The 25,902-nt window shown below is 43.3% G+C and overlaps 2 protein-coding genes across 2 annotated transcripts in view; one reads left to right on the top strand and one right to left on the bottom strand.

Annotated features, from left to right (window-relative positions):
• Positions 1 to 25,902, top strand: part of LOC149445091 (cytochrome P450 2G1-like) — a 776,615-nt gene that overhangs the window by 281,228 nt on the left and 469,485 nt on the right. The window lies entirely within an intron of this gene.
• LOC149445092 (major histocompatibility complex class I-related protein 1-like) lies at positions 1,231 to 25,379 on the bottom strand. The gene is made up of 5 exons (XM_089654127.1): positions 25,313 to 25,379; positions 16,090 to 16,347; positions 10,037 to 10,312; positions 6,577 to 6,861; positions 1,231 to 1,361 (listed from the first exon to the last, which is right to left on the bottom strand). Exons 1-5 carry the CDS (start codon positions 25,377 to 25,379, stop codon positions 1,231 to 1,233), a joined length of 1,017 nt encoding a protein of 338 aa, XP_089510253.1.

The following is a 25,902-nucleotide window of genomic DNA, read 5'->3' as shown; positions in this document are numbered from 1 at the left end:
TTGTGGCACTGCTGGGCACTGACTGATGGCAGCGCTGGTCACTGATGAGTGGCACTGTTGGGCGGCACTGATGGGCACTGGTGGGTGTTTTATTTTTTGCACTATAAACAAAGAAAGAGCAAACATTTTGGAAAAAAAAGTTTTTCTTTGTTTCTATTATATGCAAACAGGTAATTTTTCTCCTTCACTGATGAGTGTTTATGAAGCTGCACTGATAGGCAGCACTGATGGGCACTGATAGGCAGCACTGATGGGCACTGAGAGGCAGCACTGATGGGCACTGAGAGGCAGCACTGATAGGCACTGATAGGCAGCACTGATGGGCACTGATAGGCAGCACTGATGAGGTGGCGCGGATAGGCGGCACTGATGGGCACTGATAGGCGGCACTGATGGGCACTGATAGGCGGCACTGATAGGCGGCACTGATGTGCACTGATAGGCAGCACTGATAGGCAGCACTGATGAGCTGGCACTGATGAGGCTGCACTGATATGCAACAATGATGGGCACTGATAGGTGGCACTAATGGGTGGCACTGACTTGTGGCACTGCTGGGCACTGACTTATGGCAGCGCTGGTCACTGATGAGTGGCACTGTTTGGCGGCACTGACGGGCACCGGTGGGTGGCACTGGTAGGTGGTACTACTAGGCACTGCTGGGCACAGGTGAATGGCACTGCTGGGCACAGGTGGGTAGCACTGATAGGTACAGGTGGGTGGCACTGCTGGGCACTTCTGGGCAGCACTGCTGGGCACAGGTTTGCGGTACTGGTGGGTGGCACTGCTGGGCACTGATTATCAGTGTCCTGATTATCGGTGTCAATCCGTCCTTTGACAATTGCCGGTTCTGGGCAGTACTTTCTTCACATTGTGACAGCGTGAGGAAAGTGCAGCCGATAACCGACAACTGCACGTGGTAAAAGCCGCTGTGACTGGCCTTTTACCACATCACATGATCAGCTGAAACATAGGTGGTATGCGTAGCTTGCAAGCTCTACTCTTCAAATTATGAGCCACATGATTACTGCAAGGTGGGCATAGCAGATATCACCATGGTAGTGGAAACAAATTGATTGAAGCTTAGAAAAGATTTGATTGACCTGTAGTGACTATGATGTCAATAATCAGTTGGAGAAAAAACCTTGCAGAGCAAACTTGGAATCTTCTGCTCTGTTCTATTCTGATATATAATCCGACACATCAATGGTTCTGTGCCAACATGATTTATCACTGTATTCTTCTTTTTTCTAAAGATACAGAGCTAAATACAACGAGAACCACCAGAAGGATGACAGCCAGACATGTGGCAATGATGACTCCATTGGAGATGCCTCTGTTCAATGGTTCTGCGGACTCCTCTGCACAAAGAAAACACAAAATTGATTTATGGTATCATAGAAATCAAAGAAAATCATAACTATTTTTTTAGGTTTAAAATTCTAAACCAGATAAGGAAATCTTTTGCTTTTCAGCTGTTGAAGAAAGGTATCGATGAAGGCAACCCTACACTAATTGCACATGTTGGTGAATGTCAGTGACAACAGCAACTCAGCAGCAGCAGTCTGTCAGGGCAGTCCAGTGGTGTTCAAGCTATTGATACCTCCCATGAAGGTATCTTCTTCTATTTAACCATCAGATACTGTGGATAGGGTAGGGTAGTAGGGGGTGGTTTGTATTAGAAATTTTTTGATTAGGTGCAGTTATCCTTTAGATGGCAAGTTTTGATGTACAAGTCCTCTAAAATATAACTGCATCTTTGTTTTAAAAACGTATAACCTTGTGAGTGGGATAAATTGTTTTAACTTTTTCAGTGTATGAGGTCTGCACTATTGTGTTTCTGCTGCCGAACAGCTGGCATCCTTATTTCTCAATGCCATTCTGAGGTGAGAGGTACAGAGGATCAGAAGAGATCTTTTGGATGTCTAAGGTCGGTTCATTAAGTGCTCTGGAATAAGATTGAAGAATGTGTCAAACACAAGGCCCACTGCTGAATCCAGCCCACCAGGCCATTTCATGTGGCTCTTGCATGTCTCCTGCAGCTGAGGCACCTCCTCCTCTCTGCCCCCACCTTGTCTCTGCAGACTGCAGAAGGGAGAAAGACAGAACTCCTCTGCCAGATCCTGCTCTTCTCTGTGCAGCTGCAGAGAGGCTTGTCTCTGCCCTACGTCTCAGAAGTTGGCAGCAGAACTCCTCCTACAGATCCTGCATCTCCCTGTGAAGACATCCCCTCAACTGTGCCTCTCCTGGTCTTAGCATTCAGTAGATTCCAGCAGCTGATTCCATCCCTCCTCTGGTCCTCCTCCAGAGTCTGCACTTTTTGCTTCACAGCTCTACCCCCCAGCTTCTTCCCAGCAATAGCACAAGGCAAGGGGGTGCACTATGATGTAAAGGGAGGGTTGGGGACTCTTGGCTTCTGATGGTGAGGGGGCTCTTGACATCTGATGTAAAGGGGGGGGGGGGTGCTCTGGATATCTAGTCTCACAGCTACAACTGGCCTTTTGAGGGCAACCGTAATGCTGATGTGGCCCGAGATGAAATTGAGTTTGATACCCCTGGTGTAGAGTAAGTGTCTCTTGAAACTTGTGTACCACTGAAATCCTAGGAACATTGTATAAAACAGACTGCCCTCAAAGAAAGGAATACATTTATGATACTTACCCAAACAAGTCAACGTTTAGGAGTTTGGGGCATTAAAGCAAATGTGTTTTCTAAACACGTGTTTGAACATTTGCAATCACTTGTTCTGAATGAAGGTGTGATGTAGTGAAATATACCGTGGACCTTAGAGCTCCACAATGCTGTTCATCTCTTGTTAAAGACATTGTTGGGAACTCTTATTGCAGATAACTTCAAGTGAATGCGGTGTATGTGATTGTTTTGAACTTAAGCCAGCCATACACCTGTAGAATTTAATTTGATTGTTGGAATAAACATTTTAAAACATTGTTAATTAGAGCATGCCATCAATGAGTCCACTAACTTTGATCAAAAGTCCCTAAAATTTCATCCAGACCTTAAATGGACTCCCAGACATTTTAAACTGCTCTCTTATATACCTAGAATATGAACGTTACAAAAAGTCTAGAACTGAAACTACATTCACAGATTTTAGTTCAATCAAGAAAAAATTTCAGTCCTGTTCCTTTGAACTTTCCCATAAACCTTTATAAAATCGAATGAATGTTCTGAAAATGAAGATTTTCTAATTACTTTTTACTAGTGTACGGACAGCTTTAGGTGCTGAGTTTCTTTGATTTAGATACCATGTAGTTGGGGCCAGGGGCGGACTGACAACTCATGGGGCCCCCGGGCAACAGGGGATCATGGGGCCCCTGTGTCCTTGCCCAAACTCAAAAAAGCCTATGAAAAAGGTATCAGGGGCATCTCATGGAGCCCCCTACTGACCCTGGGCCCTCGGGCAGTGCCCGAGTTTCCAAATGGTCAGTCTGCCCCTGGTTGGGGCTTAATGTCAAAAAAACAAAACTACCAGGGGTTGGAATGTTTATTTTACAAGACTTCTGTTGAGCTTCAATGTTCTTGACTTAAATTATAGTCAGGTGATGGGGAAAATGCATATTACATATTTCCTTTTTTAAAGTGGTTCTAAAGGCTCAGTGTTTTCTTTTTTACGTATGCATAAAGGTAAAAAACCTTCTGTGTGTAGCCCCCCTAATACTCACCTAAGCCCCTCTCGATCCAGCAATGTGCACTGGAGTCTTGGCTATCCCAAGACTCCCTCTTCTCATTAGTTGAGACAAAAGCGGGGGCCATTGGCTCCCACTGCTGTCACTCACCGCCAGTGAGCCAGTAAGAAGAGAGAGTGGCAGGGCCGATCCGAAGCCCCGTGTGAGTGGACACATACAGCAGCGGGTGCCCCCATAGCAAGCTGCTTACTGTAGGGGCACCCAACAGGAAGGAGGGGCCTGGATATCCTGCGGGGGACCCAAGAAGAGGAGGATCGGGGCTGCTCTGTGCAAAACCACTGTACACAGTAGGTACATTTAGACATGTTTGTTCTTTTTTCAAAAAACAAAATAAGCCTTTAGAATCGCTTTAAAGCTGTCTAGTTGTCTCACAATATTTAAGAATGCTTCCAAGCCTTGGTTAATGGGCCATACAAAGACAGAGTCTGGTTACCTTAGCTGTGTCATACCAAAAGGAATGTCCCTGCAAACTGACCAAGTCCTTAAAAAGTCATATTGTTGTTTGCAGTGGGAGTTGACCACTACTTACATTCAGGTTTACCACAGCCAAAATGTGTAAGAGCTCAGTCTGATATCAGAGCTTGCAATCATGCATGCATCTGTGATCACCTGTGTGCTACGCTGCACAAGCAGGCGGGACTCTGTGGCAAAAACAGCCTCTTTAGTTAAAGTGGAATTCCACTCAAAAGTAGAAGCTCCGCTTATTTGCCTCCTCCCCCCCCCCCTCCATTGCCATATTTGGCACCTTTTGGGAGGGAGGGGGAGCGGGTACCTGGTTTTGACAGGTACCCGCTCCCACTTCTGCCTCAGTTCAGCCCCCTCCTTGCTCCCGCAGTTTTCTGTGGGTCCCCGGGGACTGCAGGGCCAACCAGGAGGCGAATCACGCATGTGCAGAGGGCACCCGACTGTGAAGCCGCAATCTTTCACAGCCTGGTACCCACAGAAGAGATGCCGGTTCCGTGGAGGACAGGAGAGAAGGGATTGAGTGGTTGAGCACATTGCTGGACTTATTAAAAGTCAGCAGATACAGTTTTTGTAGCTGCTGACTTTTATTAAACACAAAACCGGATGGAACTCCACTTTAAGTATTCTTGTTATATTTTCTGATATCATTGTCTTCTCTGTCTGTTATTTCATTTATTAAATGTCATATTTATAAGTATTTGTGTGATCTCTCTTTGCACATATCAAATCCAACCTCAAAAAACATGTAAACTATCATGTGACCAGGCTTGGTTGATCTCATATTTGCCATATTGTTCTGCAATCTCAGGGTCTATGTGTATGGACAGACCACCCAAAAAATGAACAGTTGCAAGAAAAAGTATGTGAACCCCTTGGGATTACGTGGAGTTTTGCATGAATTGGGCATAAAATGTGCTCTGAACGTCATCTAAGTCACAACAATAGAAGAACACAGTCTGCTGAACATAAACTTCACAAAACTGTTTCAGTGTAGCAATATTCTTGGGATGTCTGGTGTGAATCGCTCTCTTAAGGTCATGCCACAGCATTTCAATCGGGTTGAGGTCAGGACTCTGACTGGGCCACTCCAGAAGGCGTATTCTGTGCTGTTGCAGCCATTGTTTTGTTGAATTACTTGTATGCTTTGGGTCATTGTCCTGTTGCATCACCCATCCTCTGCGGAGCTTTAGTTGGCGGACAGATGGTCGTACGTTTTCCTGCAAAATGTCTTGATAAACTCTGGAATTCATTTTCCCATCAATGACAACAATCCATCCAGGCCCTGAGGCAGCAAAGCAGCCCCAAACCATGATGCTCCCTCCGCCATGTTTTACAGTGGGGATGAGGTTTTGATGTTGGTGTGCTGTGCCTTTTTTTCTCCACACATAGTGTTGTGTGTTCTTCCCAAACAACTCAATCTTGGTTTCATCTGTCCACAGTATATTTTGCCAGTAGTGCTGTGGAACATCCAGGTGCTCTTTTGCAAACTTCAAACGTGCTGCAATATTCTTTTTGGACAGCAATGGCTTTCTCCGTGGTGTCCTCCCATGTACTCCATTCTTGTTTAATGTTTTCCTTATTGTAGATGTGTCAACAAAAATGTTAGCATGTGCCAGAGATTTCTGTAGGTCTTTAGCTGACACTCTGGGATTCTTCTTTACCTCATGCAGCATTCTGCGCTGTGCTCTTGCAGTCATTTTTACAGGACGACCACGCCTAGGGAGAGTAGCAACAGTGCTAAACTTTCTCCATTTGTAGACAGTCTGTCTTACCGTGGACACATGAACATCAAGGCTTTTGGAGATACTTTTGTAACCCTTTCCAGCTTCATGCAAGTCAACAATTCTTGATCGCAGGTCTTCTGAGAGCTCTTTTCTGCGAGGCATGGTTCACATCAGACAGTGCTTCTTGAAACCAGTAAACCCAAAACAGGTGTGTGTTTTTTTTGAGGGCAGGACAGCTGTCAGCAACACATCCAATATCATCACACTGATTGGAGTCAAGGTTGGCTCACTCCTGGCTCCAATTAGCTCTGGGAGAAGTCATTAGGCTAGGGCCTCACATACTTTTTCCTCCCTGCACTGTGAATGTTTACATGTTATGTGCAATTAAACCATGGCAACATCTAATGTTTGTGTAGTATTATGTTCAACAGACTGTGTTCTTCTATTGTTGTGACTTAGGTGACGTTCAGAGCACATGTTATGCCCAATTCATGCAAAACTCCACGTAATCCCAAGGGGTTCACATACTTTTTCTTGCAACTGTAAGTGGAGCCAAAGGACAAAACACAATGAAGAAACATGAAAACGGAGGAAGATAAGTAGAAATGTGCAGTACAATTCTGAATTTAAATATTGCAAAGTGTAAGTTGTACAATATAGTTTATAGTATACAAACACACCTGACAAACTCCAGTCCTCCTTGAAGGGCAACATCATGCTGCTGTGCTCGACACTACAGGTGTAGACATCACCATTTGTCGGAGTGATATGTAATGTGAGACAGGTGAGGTAGGTGATGTCAGGAAACGGTAAGGTCACTCTGTCCGTAAGATTCTCTGGCACTGGCTCCCCATTTTTGTACCATGTCATGGAGATATTCTTGGGGTAATGTCCATAAGCCTGGCAGTTCAGTCTGGAAGTGGAATTTGTGATGGGTGTTTGTGTCACTCTCACAACCGGTTTTTCTGTAGAGGGACATGGATGGAAAGACAAGATACAGAGTCTAGAAATATAAGGCAAGCTATACAGAGCAAGAACCAATTGGAGTACATGTGAAGCAATGGTAAAATATAGTGTGCTTGGGAATGTTAACATGTATCTAAACCTAAAAACAATAATTTAGTATATTGTCACTTACCAGTCCCATAGTGGCTGCCTTCATTTTTCTTTTATTGGTCACATGAGGTTGGAGACAGATGCCCAAGTCTGGACGTTTAGGTATTCATCCCTCACCACCAGGGCCGGGACAAGGGGTGGGTGGAAGGGGTGGCTGCCCTGGGTACAGTGGTCTGCTGTAGGGCTGGGGGCACCTTCCTTCTTTTACAAGGAACAGGAGTAGTGACAGCGGAAGTGATTTTGAAAAGCGAGTAACTGCTGGGCATAAGATCCCCTAAGCTTGCACACTATGACCCAGGGGAGGTGGGGCACGGTTTGGCATCTTTGCACTGGGTGCTGGATGACCTTGTCCCAACACTGCTAACCACGGTAAACCACATGGGAACAGCGGTGGTTGATGTCAGCCTGACATTACTTTGTACAGGCTGAGTGGTGGCCACAGTTCACATACACCTGTCATTTCAGCTGCAAGAATCCATTGATTATTGCCACTGGAACCCGCTGTCTGCAGGGAAATGCCTGCGTAATGGAAGCCTTAATCTCCAGCTTTTATTAAAGAATATGTAAAATCAACATTTCAGATTCCTGCTATGTGCCTGCTGTACCATGTACTTGTATGTACTTGTATGAAAAAGTATCATGTTCTCTTTATACTGCTTCCTTTGTGTGAAATCTCTGATATTCCTGCCAGTCCCTCTGCTTTCCTAATAAAAAAATGACCACATTAGGCATGCAAGCAGAGCGTGGTCAATTATATAGCTGTGTTGAGAACTCAGCCTGCTCTCCTCCAAATTTTCAGACTTCTGGTGACACTCCCCCTCTGTACAGCCATTCACTGGGAAGATCAGTGTGCTACTGTTTCTCCTCCCCTAGCTCTTTTTCAGCTGAGAACAGAGGGTATGTGGTCACTTACAAAAAAGGGTAAAAAGGCATTTCTAATGTTTTCTATATCTATTTTAATTTGTTTTTTTTTTTACATGGTGGGGGTTTACAATCACTTTATAATATATCTGATGATTGCAATGCTCCATTTTTGGCTCCTTCTGTTGCATTCTTCTTAAAGTAGAACTGAAGGCAATTTTGTTTCTCTTTTTGATAGAGTAAGGGAGGGTTATGACTCTTCGTATATGTGTGCCATTGGGGAGATTTCCCTTCACTTCTTGTCCAATAGCTACAACAGGAAGCAAGAGGAAATCCCTGGTAGTCACCAGAACTAGCATCCCCACTGGAAAATTTCTCCTCTTTTCCTGTTCACTCAAAATGTGGGATTTTCTTTTACTTTTACTTTTGGTTATACTAGTCACTAGAACAAACAGAGATGGTGGATCTCCCTAATGAGACAGACCATTTTTAAAAACCTGACAGCTGTCAGGTCATCTTCATTCTATCCAAAACTAAGAAAGGTTTTGCCTTTAGTTATAATTTATTTTAAGAAAAAATATCCAACAGGGACAGTGGGACCCCTCAGAATGTACATTTTAATTGTTATAGTTCATACCCCTTGAGGAAGCAGATGCTGTCTGGGAAACGCGTTGAGTACAGTAACCTATCCATCATGTAATAATAACAGTTTGGAATCTACATTGTCATGTGGACTCTGCAACAGCTATTTAAATATTGAATAAGGTGTGTTATATGAATGGGTGCCTATGTATTGGTGTTTTAAAGATAATATTTTATATATGTGATGTACTAAAAAAAATATTTTTTTATATCAAATTTTGCATTTAAGCCTTGTTCACATTTTGTGTAATGTGCAATTTTTTTTGCATGATTTATGCACGTTTCCCTACCTAGGGCAGTCCATTTACTTTGGCTGTTCAAGGTGTATTTGTAGCACCAAAGAAACTCAAGGACCAAATTTTGGACCTGAGCCAGGTGCTTTTTGATGAGAGTTTTTCAGCATATTTAATGTGTTTTGCTGTGCATCAATCTAAACAAAATCGTAGTGCGTTTGCAGTGTCATTAAGAATGAATACTGTGATTTTTGTGTGATCTGGAAACTCGGACAGAATTGGCGTGATTTTGTACAGGCCTCCAAATTGCTAGATGTGAACGGAAAAGACAAGTGCAGCACTCACTTCAGGGTGCTTAAATGTCCATACCAGGAATCTGAAAGTTTGGTGCTCTGGCTCCAAGTGTCCTCCAAACACTTTGTATAGGATACGGATAAATATGAAGAGCTGGCAACTCAGACATACATGTTCAAGTCTTTATTAGCTACAAAGTGGCGTCAGTTAAAACAGATTACGCATTTCGGCAAATAGCAGAAGTCATAGATAGAACATAGGCTATTTTCCAAAATGAGTAAACTCTTTCACCTGTCATCACGTTGTAGAAAATAAAGACATGAACATGGATGTTTAAGTTGCTGGCTCTTCATATTTATCTGTAGGTGTGAATGGAGCATTAACCTAGGCTCACATCTGTGCGGGTGTTGCCGCTGCGGATCCGCACGAAAATCCATGCAGCCGCACCACCAGCAAAGAGAAATGCGGACCCGCAGGTGGGTGCCATTAGTTCTAATGGCATGCTGCCCACACTGGAAAATGCAACCGTACTGGGAACCGAGGTTCCCGTTCAGGCCGGGGTTTTCAAAGAAGTGCAGGGACTTCTTCCCTGTGCATCATGGGCACAGGAGTCCATTCAACTGAATGGGCTCTGTTGCCTGTGCAAAACGCGGCCTGCATGGCCGCATACAGTATATGTGAACCAGGGATTAGAGTGGTGCTCAAAAAGTCCAGCTATCTCTATACTGTAAAGATATTGCCTTTAGAAATCCAACAGGGACAGTAGGACCCCTTTAAAATGGGCGTGGCAGGCACACAGCCCTGGGAACCCAGTGCAGAGATTTCTCCAATAAAATTCAAGAGAGAGATGTCAGTTTTTTAATGTTACTGCATGTTAGCAAAAACCCTGAAATACCAATTGTGAGTGGACGCATCCTAGAGTTATGCATGCAAAAAAGCACAGATCTTTGTTTCTTCCTGTGACAAACATAAATGTAATAGGACAGCACAGTACCTCTTCTGTTAAATGTGCAGTTCCCCAGTGACAGAAGCTCAGCAATATGCGGAACACAATTGTTCAACAGAATTTTCTTGTTCTGCTCTCCCATAGTCTTGTTCTGATTAAAGAGATCAGCAAAGTATTGCACTCTCGAATCCTCTGCAATCCAGTGCGCCTTCTCCACAAAAAAACGAAGGAATGGTCTTCCATCATAATGATAACTGAATACTGTGTCAATTGTACCATTATCATAAATAATGCATCCCAGTAACCTCTGCAGAACATGGAACCCTGCAATCACACCAGAGAGAGCAAAACACAGAATGAACAGAATGCATGTAACCTGAGAATGAGGCATTGGGTTCCTTCTTACACTACAATAGCTGTGCACAAATTAGATTCAGTTACTCCACTGTGCTTCTCTTTCAGTATATCATTATCAGCATCTGAAAAGAAAGTATTTCCTTTGTCTGTATTTGCATTTGGCTGTTTTTCATATATGTGTGTATGTGTATTGGCTGGCTTCTTTTATATTGGGATGTAGCCTCCACCTTTGTGCTTTGTGTTACAATGGGGTGGATTTAGCAAAACTGGTGCAGCCATGCAGCTTGTCTAGTTGAAGGATAAGTTCACCTTTTGGACAAAAATACACGTAAAAAAATGTGAATGTATTATTTTTGTCCAAAGGAGCCTGGAAAGCATTGCACCAGCGATCAGTAGATGATGCAATGCAGGTCTCCTGCAGATCTGTCAGAATATCTGCATGCTGTACGGGATGTGCGGTAAAACAGATATACTGATAGGAAGCTTCAATGAACTACCATAGTGCTCCACAGCACCGTGGTAGTTCACTGAAAACTGCAAGCACACAGACACTAATGCTGTCGGGACTTGCAGTTCATTCATTCATGGAAGTCCGTGAATGAATGATGCAGGCGTGTGGGCGGAGCCATGCACGACCGCACTATTTTTCAAATCTGACAGATCGATAATATGGGGAAAAGTCTCCCCGTACTGTCAGAGGGAGGGGGGCAGGGGACGCGGCGGCAGCTATGGGAACATATTACATGTTTCACCCTAAAAACAGGTGGAACATGAAACATGTTCCAAAGGTGAACTTATCCTTTAACCCCCCTGTCGGTATTCTCGAGTGTATCTCGGGTTAAAGTTTCAGTACCAAAAGCGGTAACCCCGAGCTACACTCAGGAATAGATAAAAAAAGGGGGGTAAAATGAGCGCTGGATGGTATTAGAACAGGATATAAGCAGCTGGCATGAAAGGCAAACCTCAAAAACGCCTCATAGGATAACAGTCACAAAGAGAAAAACATGCAGCGCTAGAATATTGAGATATACCTCGCAATGCAATATGACCACCTCAATGGAGATAAACGCAGCTAGCATATAAGTACTGGTATATAAAACCCGTACTACAACATACTCTTAGTCAAAAAAGGTGTACATGGTGACATTGGTGTCAAAGTCAATATATCAGTGGAGTGACATAAGGAAATCTGTGACTTTTGTGGTAGGAAGTGTGACTGTAGAATGCACTACCCAGATAGCGCATATGATATCGCATTGGAGAAAAATGACCTACTCCTGGTCACTGGATAAGGAACCCTGCTGGAGTGTTGGTCGTCTCTGCTGCAGTCACCAGAATCATCTGTATCCTCTCCAATGGGAGATCCCTTTGACAACGTGCCATTGCCACGAAACGCGTTAGTGAGATGCTATATGACTTACCACCACTGTCCACATGGTCCACACATTGATACGGGCGGCAATTCTTATACCTACTTGGAATTGTGAATTATATCATGTAAGTGCTTCGTTTGTTTTACACCCCCTAATAAAAGTTACTACACTATTGGAAGCCTCTCTTTTGGGTTTATTTCCGAGCCCTCAAGGTGACTCCTGTCCTATGAGCGTGCCCTGCACCCCCTGGAGGTTGCCGTCATTAAGGATTCCACAACATAATGGATGAGCGTTTACCCCACTGGAAGTTTGGTGATGCCATAATTGGAGAGGATACAGATGATTCTGGTGACTGCAGCAGAGACGACCAACACTCCAGCAGGGTTCCTTATCCAGTGATTATATGCGCTATCTGGTTAGTGCATTCTACAGCCACACTTCCTACCACAAAAGTCACAGATTTCCTTATGTCACTCCACTGATATACTGACTTTGACACCAATGTCACCATGTACACCTTTTTTGACTAAGAGTATGTTGTAGTACGGGTTTTACATACCAGTACTTATATGCTAGCTGCGTTTATCTCCATTGAGGTGGTCATATTGCATTGCAAAGTATATCTCAATATTCTAGCGCTGCATGTTTTTCTCTTTGTGACTACACTCAGGCATACCTTGCAGCGTTGCTCTGGGATCTCTTCTTCACTTACCTTGTCATGCGCTCCCGCGATGTCCCCCCTGCAGTGTCCCCTGTAATGTCCTCCGGCGGATGCCGGCATCTGTCTTACGGGATCCGTTCCCTGCGACGTCGGGACATAGGGGGGACGGAACTGGCGGGAAATTTAAAAATGTCAAAAAGTGACATTCACTAAATACACTAAAATCACATAGTAAAACATTACTGTATCAAAGCATTTCACATACATTTTGTCCCGACTGCTTTGTCCTGTGCCCTGCCTGCATTATTACTGTTCTTTCTGCCTGGAAACTGAGAAATGTCCATGGTGTCCAAAAAGCGTTCCTTTAGGTCAAAAGTGGTTTTAGACCGGCTAGAGAACAGCGATAGTAAATCAGAACTACTTGCAGAATTGAGTGATAATGATTCGTGGGGAAATTCATCATCAGACACTGAAAACGATTCTGCGACTTTGCTCAGTGATGTGCGAACTTGGCGCTATATTTCAAATTTCAGTGTTTTTGGTTTGATTATATTATTGAATTCAATTTAATATTATTATATTATTATTTTTTATGATTATTTAATATATTATAATTTATGATTTCGTGTTTCAAGTTTTATCCTACCCGGGATGTTTACTAGACTCTTGTTCGGACAGATTTCAGTGAGTTATTCCTAAAAATTACAGGCCTACAATAAAAAAAAGACATATTTCCATGCAAAAAATTTTACCGCTTTGAGCACAGAAATACTGACATAATCATACCGCTAGGGAGGTTAAACTTTGGTAATAAAACCTGGAAGCTGATCGATTTCAGCACAGAGCTGCACCAGATTTTGCACCATGCAGTTTAAGGCTCGGTTCACACTACTGTGACCTGAAAGTTGAGCGACTTACGGTGTGACTTTGCCAGGCGGCTTCCTGGTGACTTGAGTATGACTTTGAAGTGACTGCAATGCCATGCAGCTTTGCTTTACTATGATTACTTTGGTAATCTTCCTGTAATGTCGGATCCAAATCACATCAATATGGATGAGGATTTGACTTGGAGGCGATTTCCATTGAAGTCTATGGATACAAGTCCGATAGAAGTCGTCTTGAAGTAGTACAGGAACCTTTTCCAAAGACAGAGTGACTTCAGTAGTGCTAATTAGGACAACTCTCATTGACTAACATGGGATTTCACATGTCATGAGACTTGTCATGGAGTCTCACAAGTCGGATCCCAAATTGCGGTAGTGTGAACTGAGCCTTAGGGTTAGTTCACACCACATATGTTCCAGTGATTTTTTTCTGCATCCAAAATGCATAGAAAGTAGGTTAAATGGTTTTCAATGGCAAAGTTCACACCAGTGCTTGCAGGTCCAGTGTGTTCTTGTTCCATAAAAAAAAGGAGGACATGCTGCATTTTTCCTGCACATAACTGTAGTGGAATGCACTAAATGCATCAAAAAATGCACTGGAATGCATCAAAAATGCATTGGACCCCAGTACAGTAAAAAGAAAACATCTGAGACGCATCCAGAAAAGCATAAAAAATGCACCAAAATGCATCCCAGGACCCTGCATTCACTATATCTGGTCTCCCACAGTACACAGAACATGGAAATGCAATTATTGTGGTAAAAAAACTGTAGCTGCTGACTTTTAAAAAACAGTCACTTGCCCGTCCATCGATCCCATGGTGTGTGTCCCGCAGCCCGTTTCACCGGCCGTCCTGTATTCCAGGAGGACAGCATCTTCAGTGTGGGCACCCACCTGTGATAGCTTGCGGCTTCACAGCTGGGGGCCCACTGCGCATGCACGAGTAGCTCTGCGCTTCATGAATGGTCCTGTAGTCTTCTGGGACCTGTCACATGTCCCAAAAGACAACAGGGAGGGAGGACATACATTTTAATTTATCTTATCGCTGCACTATTGTTTTGTGATGATTATTTTGCTATGTATTATGGTATCATGCTAGCTGCTATGCTTTTTGACATCCAACGGAGTCCTAGTGCATTTTTTTCATTCTTATTGATTCTGCTGGTTGCATTCTTACCAGACTTCCCTATGGGATGGGAGAACCTAGTAAAGGAGGCAGAGATGGAAGGTCGGGGGCAGGGGCAGGGGCAGACTGACAAATCATGGGGCCCCCGGGCAATAGGGGATCATGGGGCCCCTGTGTCCTTGCCCAAACTCAAAAAAGCCTATGAAAAAGGTACCAGGGGCATTTCATGGGCCCTCCTACTGACCCTGGGCCCTCAGGCAGTGCCCAAGTTTCCAAATGGTCACTCCGCCCCTGTTCGGGGGACCCTCTTCCACCACCTATAAAAGTAATCCAACTTCTGTATAGCAGCTCAGATTACTTTTCCATAAAACTGAATCACCTGCTGAAAGGATTGATACCAGGATCATGGATGTAGCTGCAACCATGACCCTGGTATGACTTCAACCCAACACTGTTTATAGGGGCTGGAAGTGGTTAAGCTGCTAAGGCAGCCAGATGGAGATGTAGACATGCCACAGCTGCGATACTTTGCTTTAGACTGCCACAAAAATGATCCCCCTAACCATGTTTGGTGGGGAGTACTGATACCGAAAGCCACATATTAACCGCAGAAATACTGCTGAAGGGCAGCACGGGTGCACAAAATCACGTATGCATATGTGATTTTGCATTTCTGGATAGGGGCCAAGCACAAGGCGTGTTTGCGCGCTACCCAAGCCGCCATTTGTGGCTACGGCTGTCAATCACCGTGTCCCGGCCAGTGATTACTCGCTTTCACACGGTGATTACCGAGGATCTCCGACAGAGAGGAGAACTGTTGTATTTACTAACAGTTCTCCTCCCTGTCAGCTCAGGCACACTGCTTTGGATGACTGCACAGCACAGCCATCCAAAGCAGTGTGCTTACAGTGAAACATACAGACACCGCCTCATAGTAAAACACACCCAGCACACAATTAACCCTTTGATCGCCCGTCATGTTTACCCTTTCCTGCCCTGTGCCATTAGTACAGTGTCAGTGCTTTTTTTTTCAGTACTGATCACTGTATTGGTGTCACTGGTGATGTCATTGACACCAAGTCAGTTCCCCTTCAGTGTCAGAATGCCTGCGCAGTCCTGCAGTCCCACTATAAGTCGCTGATCACCACCATTACTAGTAAAAATAAAAAATCCCAGTATATATACCGCCATTTGTAGACGCTATAGCTTTCAAGTAAACCAATTATTTTACACATACTGGGATTTTTTTTTAGCAAAGACATGGAGCAGAATACATTTTGGCCTAAATTTAATTTTTAAAATTTTTTTACTGGACATGTTTAATAGCAAAAAGTTAAAAATATTGTTTTTTTTCTAAAAATTGTCGATATTTTGTTTTTATAGCGCAAAAAATTAAAACTGCACAGGCAATCAAATACCACCGAAAGAAAGCTCAACTCGTGGGAAAAAAAGGGCGTAAATTTCATTTGGGTGCAGCGTTGCATGACCGTGCAATTGTTAGTGAAAGTAACGCAGTGCCGTAAAGCAAAAAATGGCCTGGTCAGGAAGGGGGTTAAATCCTCAGGAGGGCAAGAGGTTAAAGTGAAGAAGTCTGCACCGCAACTGCAGGCCAAAAATCCTTTTCTCTAAATCTGGAAAGGAAAATGTTTATATTCAAGTTATAAAACCCTTCTTTCAAGGCTATAAAATATTTACTTACCCTGCGTGTCATTCAGATAATTCTTAAATATTCGGAACAATCTTTGCAGGTTCTGCTGCATCATGAACTGATTGGCACTTGCATCCAGCAATGTGGAGTAGGTACTTCTAAACCAGGGCACTCTGCGCTCTATGATCTCACTGATGCTGTCGTACCGGTACAATGTGATGTCATCAATGGACCTAGTTGTGTAATAGGAAGGGTGGTCGTAGTTGGAGTCATCGGTGATGGTTATGAAGAAGTAATGCGAGTGCTTGTCTGTGTATGAGAGAAAAATATCGACAGAGAAAACATGTTTTTGAAGAGAATGTATAGCCAAAACTTTTTAAAATATGTGGACAGAGTAGGGAATAGTTAACGCACCAGTTAGGGTTTTTCTTTTTTGTGTTCTGGGTAGTTTGGGGGAAATTTCCCTTCACTTCCTGTCCTGGAAACACAAAAGGAAGTAGGAAGAAACTCCCCTCTTAGCTGTTGATCCCAGAACAGGTGTATTGAAAATGTTCTCCCACCTCTTATTTTGGGGACAGATGTATAAATTTTGATTGGTAACACTGATAGCAATGAAAACTGGTGTACTGACCCCTCTCCACTCTATCCAAAACTAAAAAAAAATGTATTGTCTTTTGTTATACTTTAAGCTTCTATCCCCTTCATTATATTCCTTGTCAAACTTCCAATAAAAATATTTAGATATTTCCACCTCTTGAATTACTATTGTCAAAAAAGCTTTTTTTTTCTTTTTTTTGTGTCAAACACAAAAAGAACTTTCATCATAACACCAAGTGCATTGAAGTATGAATTTCCATGGCAAGGAATTGATGTGAAAAGAAAAACAGAGTAGTCTACAGTTTAAATAAATGAAAAGGTAAGAATGTCAGGTGGACAAAAACAGCAATTGTTTTAAGTCACTGATGTTCGTACGACTAAAATTACATATAAATGTTGGTTGTAAGTATTAAGCAACTTGAGTCAAGACAGAGATTGCCAGTCACCCTCACTGAATACCAGGTTACTTGTTCTTGTCTTAACCACTTAAGCTCCAAAAGATTTTACCCCCTTCAAGACAAGGTCATTTCTTTCTATTCAACACTGTGCTACTTAAACTGGTAATTGCACAGTCATGCAACACTACACGTAAATGAAATTTATATAAAATGGTCTGCAACTGGTTAAAGTGGAACTAAACTTATAGTGGATGCAACCTCAAAACTACAAAATTTAATATATTGCAGCTTAACCCCTTCGCGCCGATGTCACACAAATATTCGGCCTCACAGAACTGGGCTTTTTTCCGTGGGGCCGCATATTTGCTTACCTGTCTTTGTGCTGAGAGCGCACCGCACATAGCACTCCCAGCACAAAGACCGCTGTGTCACTGAGAGCCCTGGTCCTGGTCTAATGATCGGGATCCGGGACTCCCAATTCCGAGTCACATGATTGCTGTGATAGCCTCTGATTGGAAATCACAGTGATCAGTCACTGTATAGCCCACCCCCCACCCCCCTTTTTGTCTATGAATGGAGGCGAGAGATACATTGTATCTCTCTAACCCCTGGCATAGAGAAATAAAAATGTTTGTTAAAAAAAAAAAAGATAAATAAATATTAAAAAATAAAAGAAAAAATACCTAGATCAAGGTTTGATCTAGTTCAGTGCCAGGGTAAGTGTTTGGGTCAAGGTCAGGGTTAAAGGTCAAGGTCAAAAGGTCAGGGCCAAAGGTCAGGATTTTTCATTTTTTTAAAAAAATTGGTATTAGTGTCAGTTAGTGCCAGTGTGTTTTAGGTAAAAAAAAATGCGGACTATTGTTTCTGGGCTGTACTATGGGTACAAACAACAAATAACATACACATATATGGTATCGCTGCGATCGTCAATAGCTGGAGAATTTATTTTGGGTTGTTCTTTGGTAGTAGGTTATGGTAGTAACAAGAAACACAGCTAAATTAAAAAATGTTTGTTTTTTTCTACTATTTTGGGCCAGTTTTCCTTTGGTAATAAAAAAAAAAAATCAGGAGATATCCATTACCATTTACCACCAATTGAAATCCCAATTTGTCCTGAAAAATCAAAGTATAATTCATCTGAATTTACAAAGTAGTTGTGATGATAGGTACAGTTTTACTAACACATTGCAAACACATTGCAAAATTGTGCTTAGGCATTAAGATTTGTTTTACCCTTAGGCGTGAAGAGGTTAAAGTGGTTGTAAATGTTGAAGGTTTTTTCTACCTTCATGCAATCTATGCATGAAGATGAAATCATTCTATGCAGCTCCCAGCTCAGCTACCTCTAATGCTTAATTGAGCCTGATCTCAATCCAGCGATGTGCATCTAGCGGAGAGTTCTCCTGGCTCTCTCCATCCTCATTGGCTGAGAAACAGCAATGGGAGCCATTGGCTCCTGCTGCTGTCCATCACAGCCAGTGAGGAGAGAGTGGGGGCAGGGCTGAGTCATGGTCTGTGTGTCAATGGACACACAGAGCAGGGCTCAGGAGTGAGCACACATGAGTACCCCCATAGAAAAGGACTTGTTATGAGGGGAACTCAGCAGGGGAGAGGAGCCAGGAGCTCCATAAGGGGACCTGAGAAGAGGAGGATCAGTGCTGATCTTTGAAAAACCATTACACAGAGCAGTTGAGTATGACCTGTTTATTATTTCTAAAAAAAAAAATAAAACATTTGCCTGGACTAAGGCACAACAGATGCCATCATCCTACTTGATAATGACCGCTATGCTGCCCTGAGCCCCTTAACCCAAACCTAACCACAATAACCACCATGACACATTTTTGGAGTAAAATTGGTTATAGCTGTCATTTATTAGCAAATAACCAAATATAACAAACATTCCTTACAACAGAAACCTGATTAATAATACAGTAACAATCAACATACGGTTGCCTATCTTTGGAGGCACTAAGTATCAAACATCCACTTTGCATCTGCAAAACTATTTACATGGTCCCCAGCCACACCACACCACACCAGCTCGGGAAAAACCCAACTCTCTGCAGATACCTCTCTGTTCAGTTTACCAGTTAACCCACCGTTAACTGGCATTCCACAGGGGACTCCATACCTTAGACGGGTCCCTAATATGATAATCACATAAGATTTTTTTAAGATGCTTCTAAAGACCCCAACCACCACAGCACACAGGTGTGAAACCCCACACCTGTGTGCCCCTCCAAAAACGCAAAGCTCTCTGCACCCAGTCTTGCAAACCCAGGGACCAAAAATCTGTGCAAATAGCGTTAAATTGCACGCCATCACTGCACAGATGCCGCCACGTATACACTTCCGGATTCTGAAACCACCAAATCACCATTACGCATGAAGAACCTACCAACTTCCCTATTAACCCTGATAAGCCTGTCAACTGAACGGGCATAACCCCACGCTGTGCGGCCGACAATGTCCAACCAAACCACCACTATGTGAGGAAACGCCATGCGAAGCCGAAGGACATCAAATTTGATATCCTAAATGAGATGGAGCATGGATCTGACACCCAAATCGTTACATCCAACATGTATGACCAGAATGTCGGGAGCCCTGTCCAAACAGGCAAATCGATGTACCTCTGGAACCATCATACTCCATAACAAGCCCGGAAACCCCTATCCACCTGACACTCGCCTTGGACCTAGGAAAGCCCAACTGACACCAATTAGGCTTGACATTTGCCAGCTTAGCCCCCAAGAAACAAATTAATGACCAAGGATACAAACGAGAAAAGTAGCAGTATCGGAAAAAGGAAAATCCAAGAAAGAACACATAGCAGTAAACAGCAACCTGAGTGATAGGGACGAACACAAAAACAGACAAACAGCTGTCAAAACCAACTGGACAAGTGACACCTAACTCAAATGGGGATGGACATAGAGTTTGAACCTATCCGACTCCCACATACCAATATGTTTCAAATCAGAAGTATCTAAACCTCACCTGGCAGCCTTAGTGGCCGCCCCGATGCAGAAGGAATGGGAAGAATAACTGCCTGCATCAAAATCTACGTCCGTTAAACAGTGCCTGAAAACGTACACAAATTGAAAAATGGACAAAGCTGAACCATCACGATGAATGAGGAATGAGACAGCCCCAGCTGGGCAAAACTGGAGATGCTCCTCCATTGCGAAATCGGATTGGTAGATAAACAGGACCACGGAAGAGTCATTGCAGCGGACATCCCCCACCAGCAAGCCCCCTTGAGCAGCTCTGGATGCACTAACCAACTCACCAATCCGGAGAACACCGTAAAAGGTTAGGGTGAACTCTGCCCGGAACATGAGCATTTCATAACCCAAAGAGCAAACAGAACTCACCTAAAGGAACAAAGTCTGCAACATGACAAATGTGATTGGACGCCCATCCGACCTCCTGACACCCTTCTGGCACATTTTTAAAGCCTGTTTGACCAAAAACTCCTTTGTGAAATCCTGAATGCCCCAGAACTTTAACAAAAAGGCCAGACCAGCCAACCTACAGTTGATGGCAGGAACCAACACCCCCCTGCAAAACGCAAGCAAATGACCTCTGTACTGACCATGTCAACACGAGCCAGAGTCAAAAACTCCCACCAATCCAGCCAGACCTTGTAGTTTGCTCACTACGTACATCCACTCAAATCAATCTGCCACCGCTGCAGCGGACAGGGGACTCCATGTTGCTCCGCTCCCAGTGCTGACTCCTGGAACCTGTCCAACTGAAGGAGAGACAAAGCGGAAGGCAAAGTATTATTGTCCCCGGAATATGAACAACATACAAAAAGACATTCAGTTGAAGACAATGCAAAACAAGATGATGAAGCAGCTGAACTACTGGCGTTGAGGAAGCAGATAGATGGCTGATGAATTGGACAACACCAAGGTTGTCACAATGGAGCTGGACTTTCTTGTTACAAAGGATTCCCACCAGATTTAAATGGTGACCAGTACTATAACAGTTCAAGGATAACCAAATTCTTCAGGAACCTCACCACCCATCAGGCAGGGGGCCAGTGTTCTGCACTTCATTGATCACCAAGTAATGATCCATAACCTGTGGAGCCAGCAGCATCTGTGTAAAGATCGAGATAAAAGTTACTGACAGGCCTGGACATCTTGAATGTGTCCAGCAAGACATGCCAAACCTTTATGTCTTACCTATGTTTCCTAGTCAATCGAATAAAATGCTGAGGGGAATGCACCCCCGCCATGGCAGCCACGAACCACCGACAAAAAAACTCTGCCCATTGACATAATGCAGCATGCAAAATTCAGCTTGCAGAACAATGACTGCAACTGATGTAGTTGGATTCTATGTTTGCTGATCACAAGACAAATCTCCTCCTTAAGAGCGAGCAGCTTGTTATCAGGCAAACGACATTCCATGGCCTGGGAATGCATGACTATCCCCAAAAACCTGATTTTCAATGTCGGACCCTCAGTCTGCTCAGCCGTGAGAAAGATACCAAACTGCTCTGCGATGTGCTGAACTATTGCCAGCAAGATACCACACAGATTAGGGGAAGGAGGACCAATGCACAGAAAGTCATCCAAGTAATGGATGTAATATATGACACTATCCATGTCCCGAACCACCCACTCAACAAAAGTGCGCAATATTTAGAACAGCCCATTGCAAGACAGAGATCTGCATGGAAGGCATCTGACCATCAACTAAGGAGATGAAAACTGAGCTGGTGGACCAGCAACAACCAAACAGCTGACTCAATGTCAGTCTTGGTCAAGAGGAAACCCTGCCCTTATTGCAGCACCCAAAAGACTGCAGAGTCGAAAGATGTGTATGAAACCATGCATGCCTTCGGGTCAATTGCATCAATAACTGACCCGCCTTTGGGGAAGGACAGGTGACGTATCAAACAAAACTTATTAAATTCATTCTTCAGGACTACACCCAAAGGCAAAATCACCAAATTCTCCAGGGGAAGTGGGGGTGTTCAAAAATAGGCCGCACTTCCTTGGTGAAGTTCTCAGAAATCACCTCCAAGTGCAAGCGCACAAAACGTAAGTTGTTGGCCATAGGTGGGATATGAGTAAGGCAACAAGGAATGAGGAAACCCTCAGAGAAACCGGCCTCCAATAACCGGATGGCCGCCCAGTCCGGGTATCTACTTAGAAAGGGTTCCATCCTTTCCACCATCATGGCGACTTCCCTTTTTCCTGCAGCGTCAGGACAAGCCCTTTCCAAGCTTGAAGCAGCAAGAAAGGGGGAGAGCCCCCCACAGCCTGAGCATTTGTGGTTGAATCGCCAGACAGGGCAAAATCTATACGTGCCTTCATTAAACTGCCAACAATATCCCCATCATTTTGCGTCAGGCTGTCCAGGGGTATTCAATCTCCTGGTCCCTCCTGGAAAAAAGTAAGTAGAGGCCTGCGCAGAAGGCTGATGTCCTTGTGATCCCTGCGTAAAGATGGGTCATCATAGGCAGTTGCATGCTTCAAAGTCCCACGGTGAGCAGGCGGAGCCCCCACCGCCCCCAGAGAAGGATTCCTCTCACAGTGCGCAGCACCCATTACTCTGAAATCCTTATCCAGAGCGGTGTGTGATGGGAATATCGATACTATATAGAGACAGCAGGAGGTTGCTGGTCTGGTGGGTCTGAGGGGTTCCTGCAGGGACTCTCATTGTGGCACTAAACTCTGGATGAGGAAGAAGGGTTGTAGTGCTCAGGGGGCTGCACCCTCCAAGCCTGCCAACCTGAGGCATCCATTGAGGCTGCATCTGCTTCCATCAGTAGGGAATAGACCTGCTGCCGCAGTCAATCAGAGCCCCTGGAGGTTGCCATCTACCACAGCTGTACCAGCAGAGTATCCAGGTCCATGGAGTAGATTACAGGCAAGCTGAACCTAAGCTGCCCGGAGAGGGCACAAGTGAACTTTGTACTTGCATGACCCTCCTCCGGATGCCAGGAAAATCCTTTCTTACCTGTAAGACCCCCCTGCAGCCCCTCCTCCCACTGTGAAGCCATTAATAGCAATAAGTGCCTATTCTTAATCAAAATTAACCCTCTCCATCCCTGATTCCCCTGTTTCCTTGTCATGCTAGCCCTTCATTTATTTTTACGTTTTTTTTATTGTTTCTGGATTTATTTCCTTCATTTTTACCTAGGGAACCTTTGGTTATTCCAGTTCCTGTCCTAGGGTGACGATGCTCACTAATGCTACTGTATTTTTTGGAGGAGCAACAGTGTCACCGTAGGCTGCTCTCCTGATTTGGACTTCAAATATATCCCCCTCTCTTCATCTCAACTTTACAACTTTACAAAAGGCAGAAGGGAAGACTGATGTTACTGGAAGGAACCAAAATTTTTTTCTCCTGTACTTACAGAATATGTTCTTAGCACAAATATGTATCTACCACATCTATGTCATTGCATATTCCTATACACTGATCGACCATAATATGACCACTGAAGGGTCAAGTGAATAACATTGATTATCTTCTTACAATAGTACCTAAAATTGGGTGGGATATATTAGGCAGCATGTGAACATGTTGTCTCTGACATTGATGTGCTGAAGGTAGAAAAATATGGACAAGGATTTGAGCGACTTTGATATTCGCCAAATTCTAATAGCTAGATGACTGGGTCAGAGCAACTAAAGAACTGCAGCTTTTGGGGGAAGTTCCTGGTCTGCAGTGGTCAGGACTGACCAAAAGTGGTTCAAGGAAGGAGATCCAGAAAATTCATAGCAGGGTCATGGATGGCCAAGGCTCATTAATGCACATGAGGAGTGAAGGCTGGCCTGTGTAGTCCAATCCTATAGAAGAGCTCCTGCAGATCAAATTGCTAAAAAAGTTAATGCTGGTTCTGATAGAAAGGTGTCAGAATACAGAGCATCGCAGTTTGTTGTGTATGAGGCTGTATCCAGTGCCCATGCTGACCTGTGTGCACAGCCAAAAGTGCCTACAATGGACATGTAAGCATCAGAACTGGATCATGGACTAATAGAAGAAGGTAGCCTGGTCTGATTGATTGAAGAATGGTTTGAGGAACACAGAAACAAGTTTGAGGTGTTGCCTCAAAATTCTCCAGATCTCAATCCAATCAAGCATGTTTGGGAGGAGCTGAAAAAACAACTGTGATCTGTGGAGGCCCCACATCACAACTTACAGGACCTAAATAATCTTCTATTCATGGCTTGGTGCCAGATGCTACAGCATACCTTCAAAGGTCTAGTGGAGTCATGATTAAGCAGGAGATCGTGTGAAATGCATTAACAGATCCTGTATTCATGTCCTGGTGTTTTGTGTGTCCTATGGATCAATAAATACACACTATATTCATCTATCCTCTGGTGTGCGGCTGACCCTTCTTCCTATTTCTAGTGGAGTCATGCCTTGCAGAGTTATGGTGGGTGATCATAATGTTATGTCTGATGTGTTTATTATTTTCTGACTATCCAAGCCTTCTGTCAAAATAAATTCAAAATTTGGATAGTCATCATTTAGTTTATTTTATTTATTATATTACACTTCTTTGTATAGTGCTGACAATTTATGTAACAGTTCACATGTATTGCATTTTCACATCAGTCACCAACTGATGAGTTTTAGTGTTGTAATAAGGAAAGCTGCAGCGTCTGCTTCCTTTTAGGCATGTCGGACTCTTCTACCACATTAATTCTTACCCATATGACAAATTAATAAAAAATCTGTAGTATAAGTAACCACTTCAGTACCAGCCTGTAATACCCCTTCATTACCAGGACATTTTTCTGTTTTCAGTGAAAGTGATAGTTTGACAATTGCTCCATCATACAACACTGTATTCAAATGAATTTTATTTTTTTTTTAGGTTATTATGCACACTTAACAACCACCAGCATTTACTCATGTGCACATACGGGATATTTTTCATAACAATATGCTATATAATTAGGGCCTTGTTCAAGAGCCCTTACAAAGGTTGAACATTACATTCTGAAATTGCATTAACATGTTAAAGTATATGGAATGCCAAAACTTTTTTTCTTAGGTTCAGGTACAGTATAGAAAGAAAATCCTCCTTGATTTGTGTCCTGTTGGAGATTTAGGCATGTTTGATTATTTAAATATTATGAAATTAAAACAAAAATAAAGCTTTGGTTTGACATATACTTTAATCATACAATATTTTTTTTTTCGGGGGGTCACATCTATTTTAAGGACTCTAATAAAAAATAAAGATCATCATTTACAGGTGACACCAGCATTACACTTTAAAGTGCTCATCTTACCTGTTATGGTAGTAACAGCAGATAAGACAAGAATCAGTGATGTAGGCAGTATGTATTTCCTCATCATACAGATGTTGCTTTCTCCTCAGCCTGCGTTGTGTCTCCTTCGTTCTGCGGAATAGTTAGCTTAGCCTGAGGCTGTAATATATCTCTAACAATCCAGCTCTTTTGAACAGGTCTAGGTGTGTCGCCAGCTTCTAGACGGTGGCAAATAAAATATCCTTATTAAACTGAAAGTTAATATACGGCACTCTGGATTATCCCCAGTGGGCTCAGAAGAGATGCCATTGTCTACAGTATTAATCACATTCTTGAGTAAAAAAAAAAAGCCTGGATTTCATCCATGACAAACAAAATGAAATACACCTGCCAAGCACTTTTGCAGTTGCACACATGATATTCCCAATTACCCTTCTGCACATTGCATAATGCTATACAGAGGTGTCTAGTGTTTATAAGACCAAAGTGTATGTATAGTCAAAATGTTGCTTTTTCTTCTTTTTTTAGTTTATTTTTCACTGTGCACTTTCTGGCATGTTCTGTTGCACCTGTTATTGGCACGTCACAATTTTTACCAAATGGAACCTCAA

Source organism: Staurois parvus, unplaced genomic scaffold, assembly GCF_062004578.1.
Source record: "Staurois parvus isolate SC_StPar_1 unplaced genomic scaffold, SC_StPar_1.0 ptg000746l, whole genome shotgun sequence".
NCBI classification, from domain to species: Eukaryota; Metazoa; Chordata; class Amphibia; order Anura; family Ranidae; genus Staurois; species Staurois parvus.
The sequence above is the reverse complement of the archived record's forward strand: the minus strand, read 5'-3'. Positions and strand labels throughout refer to the sequence as shown.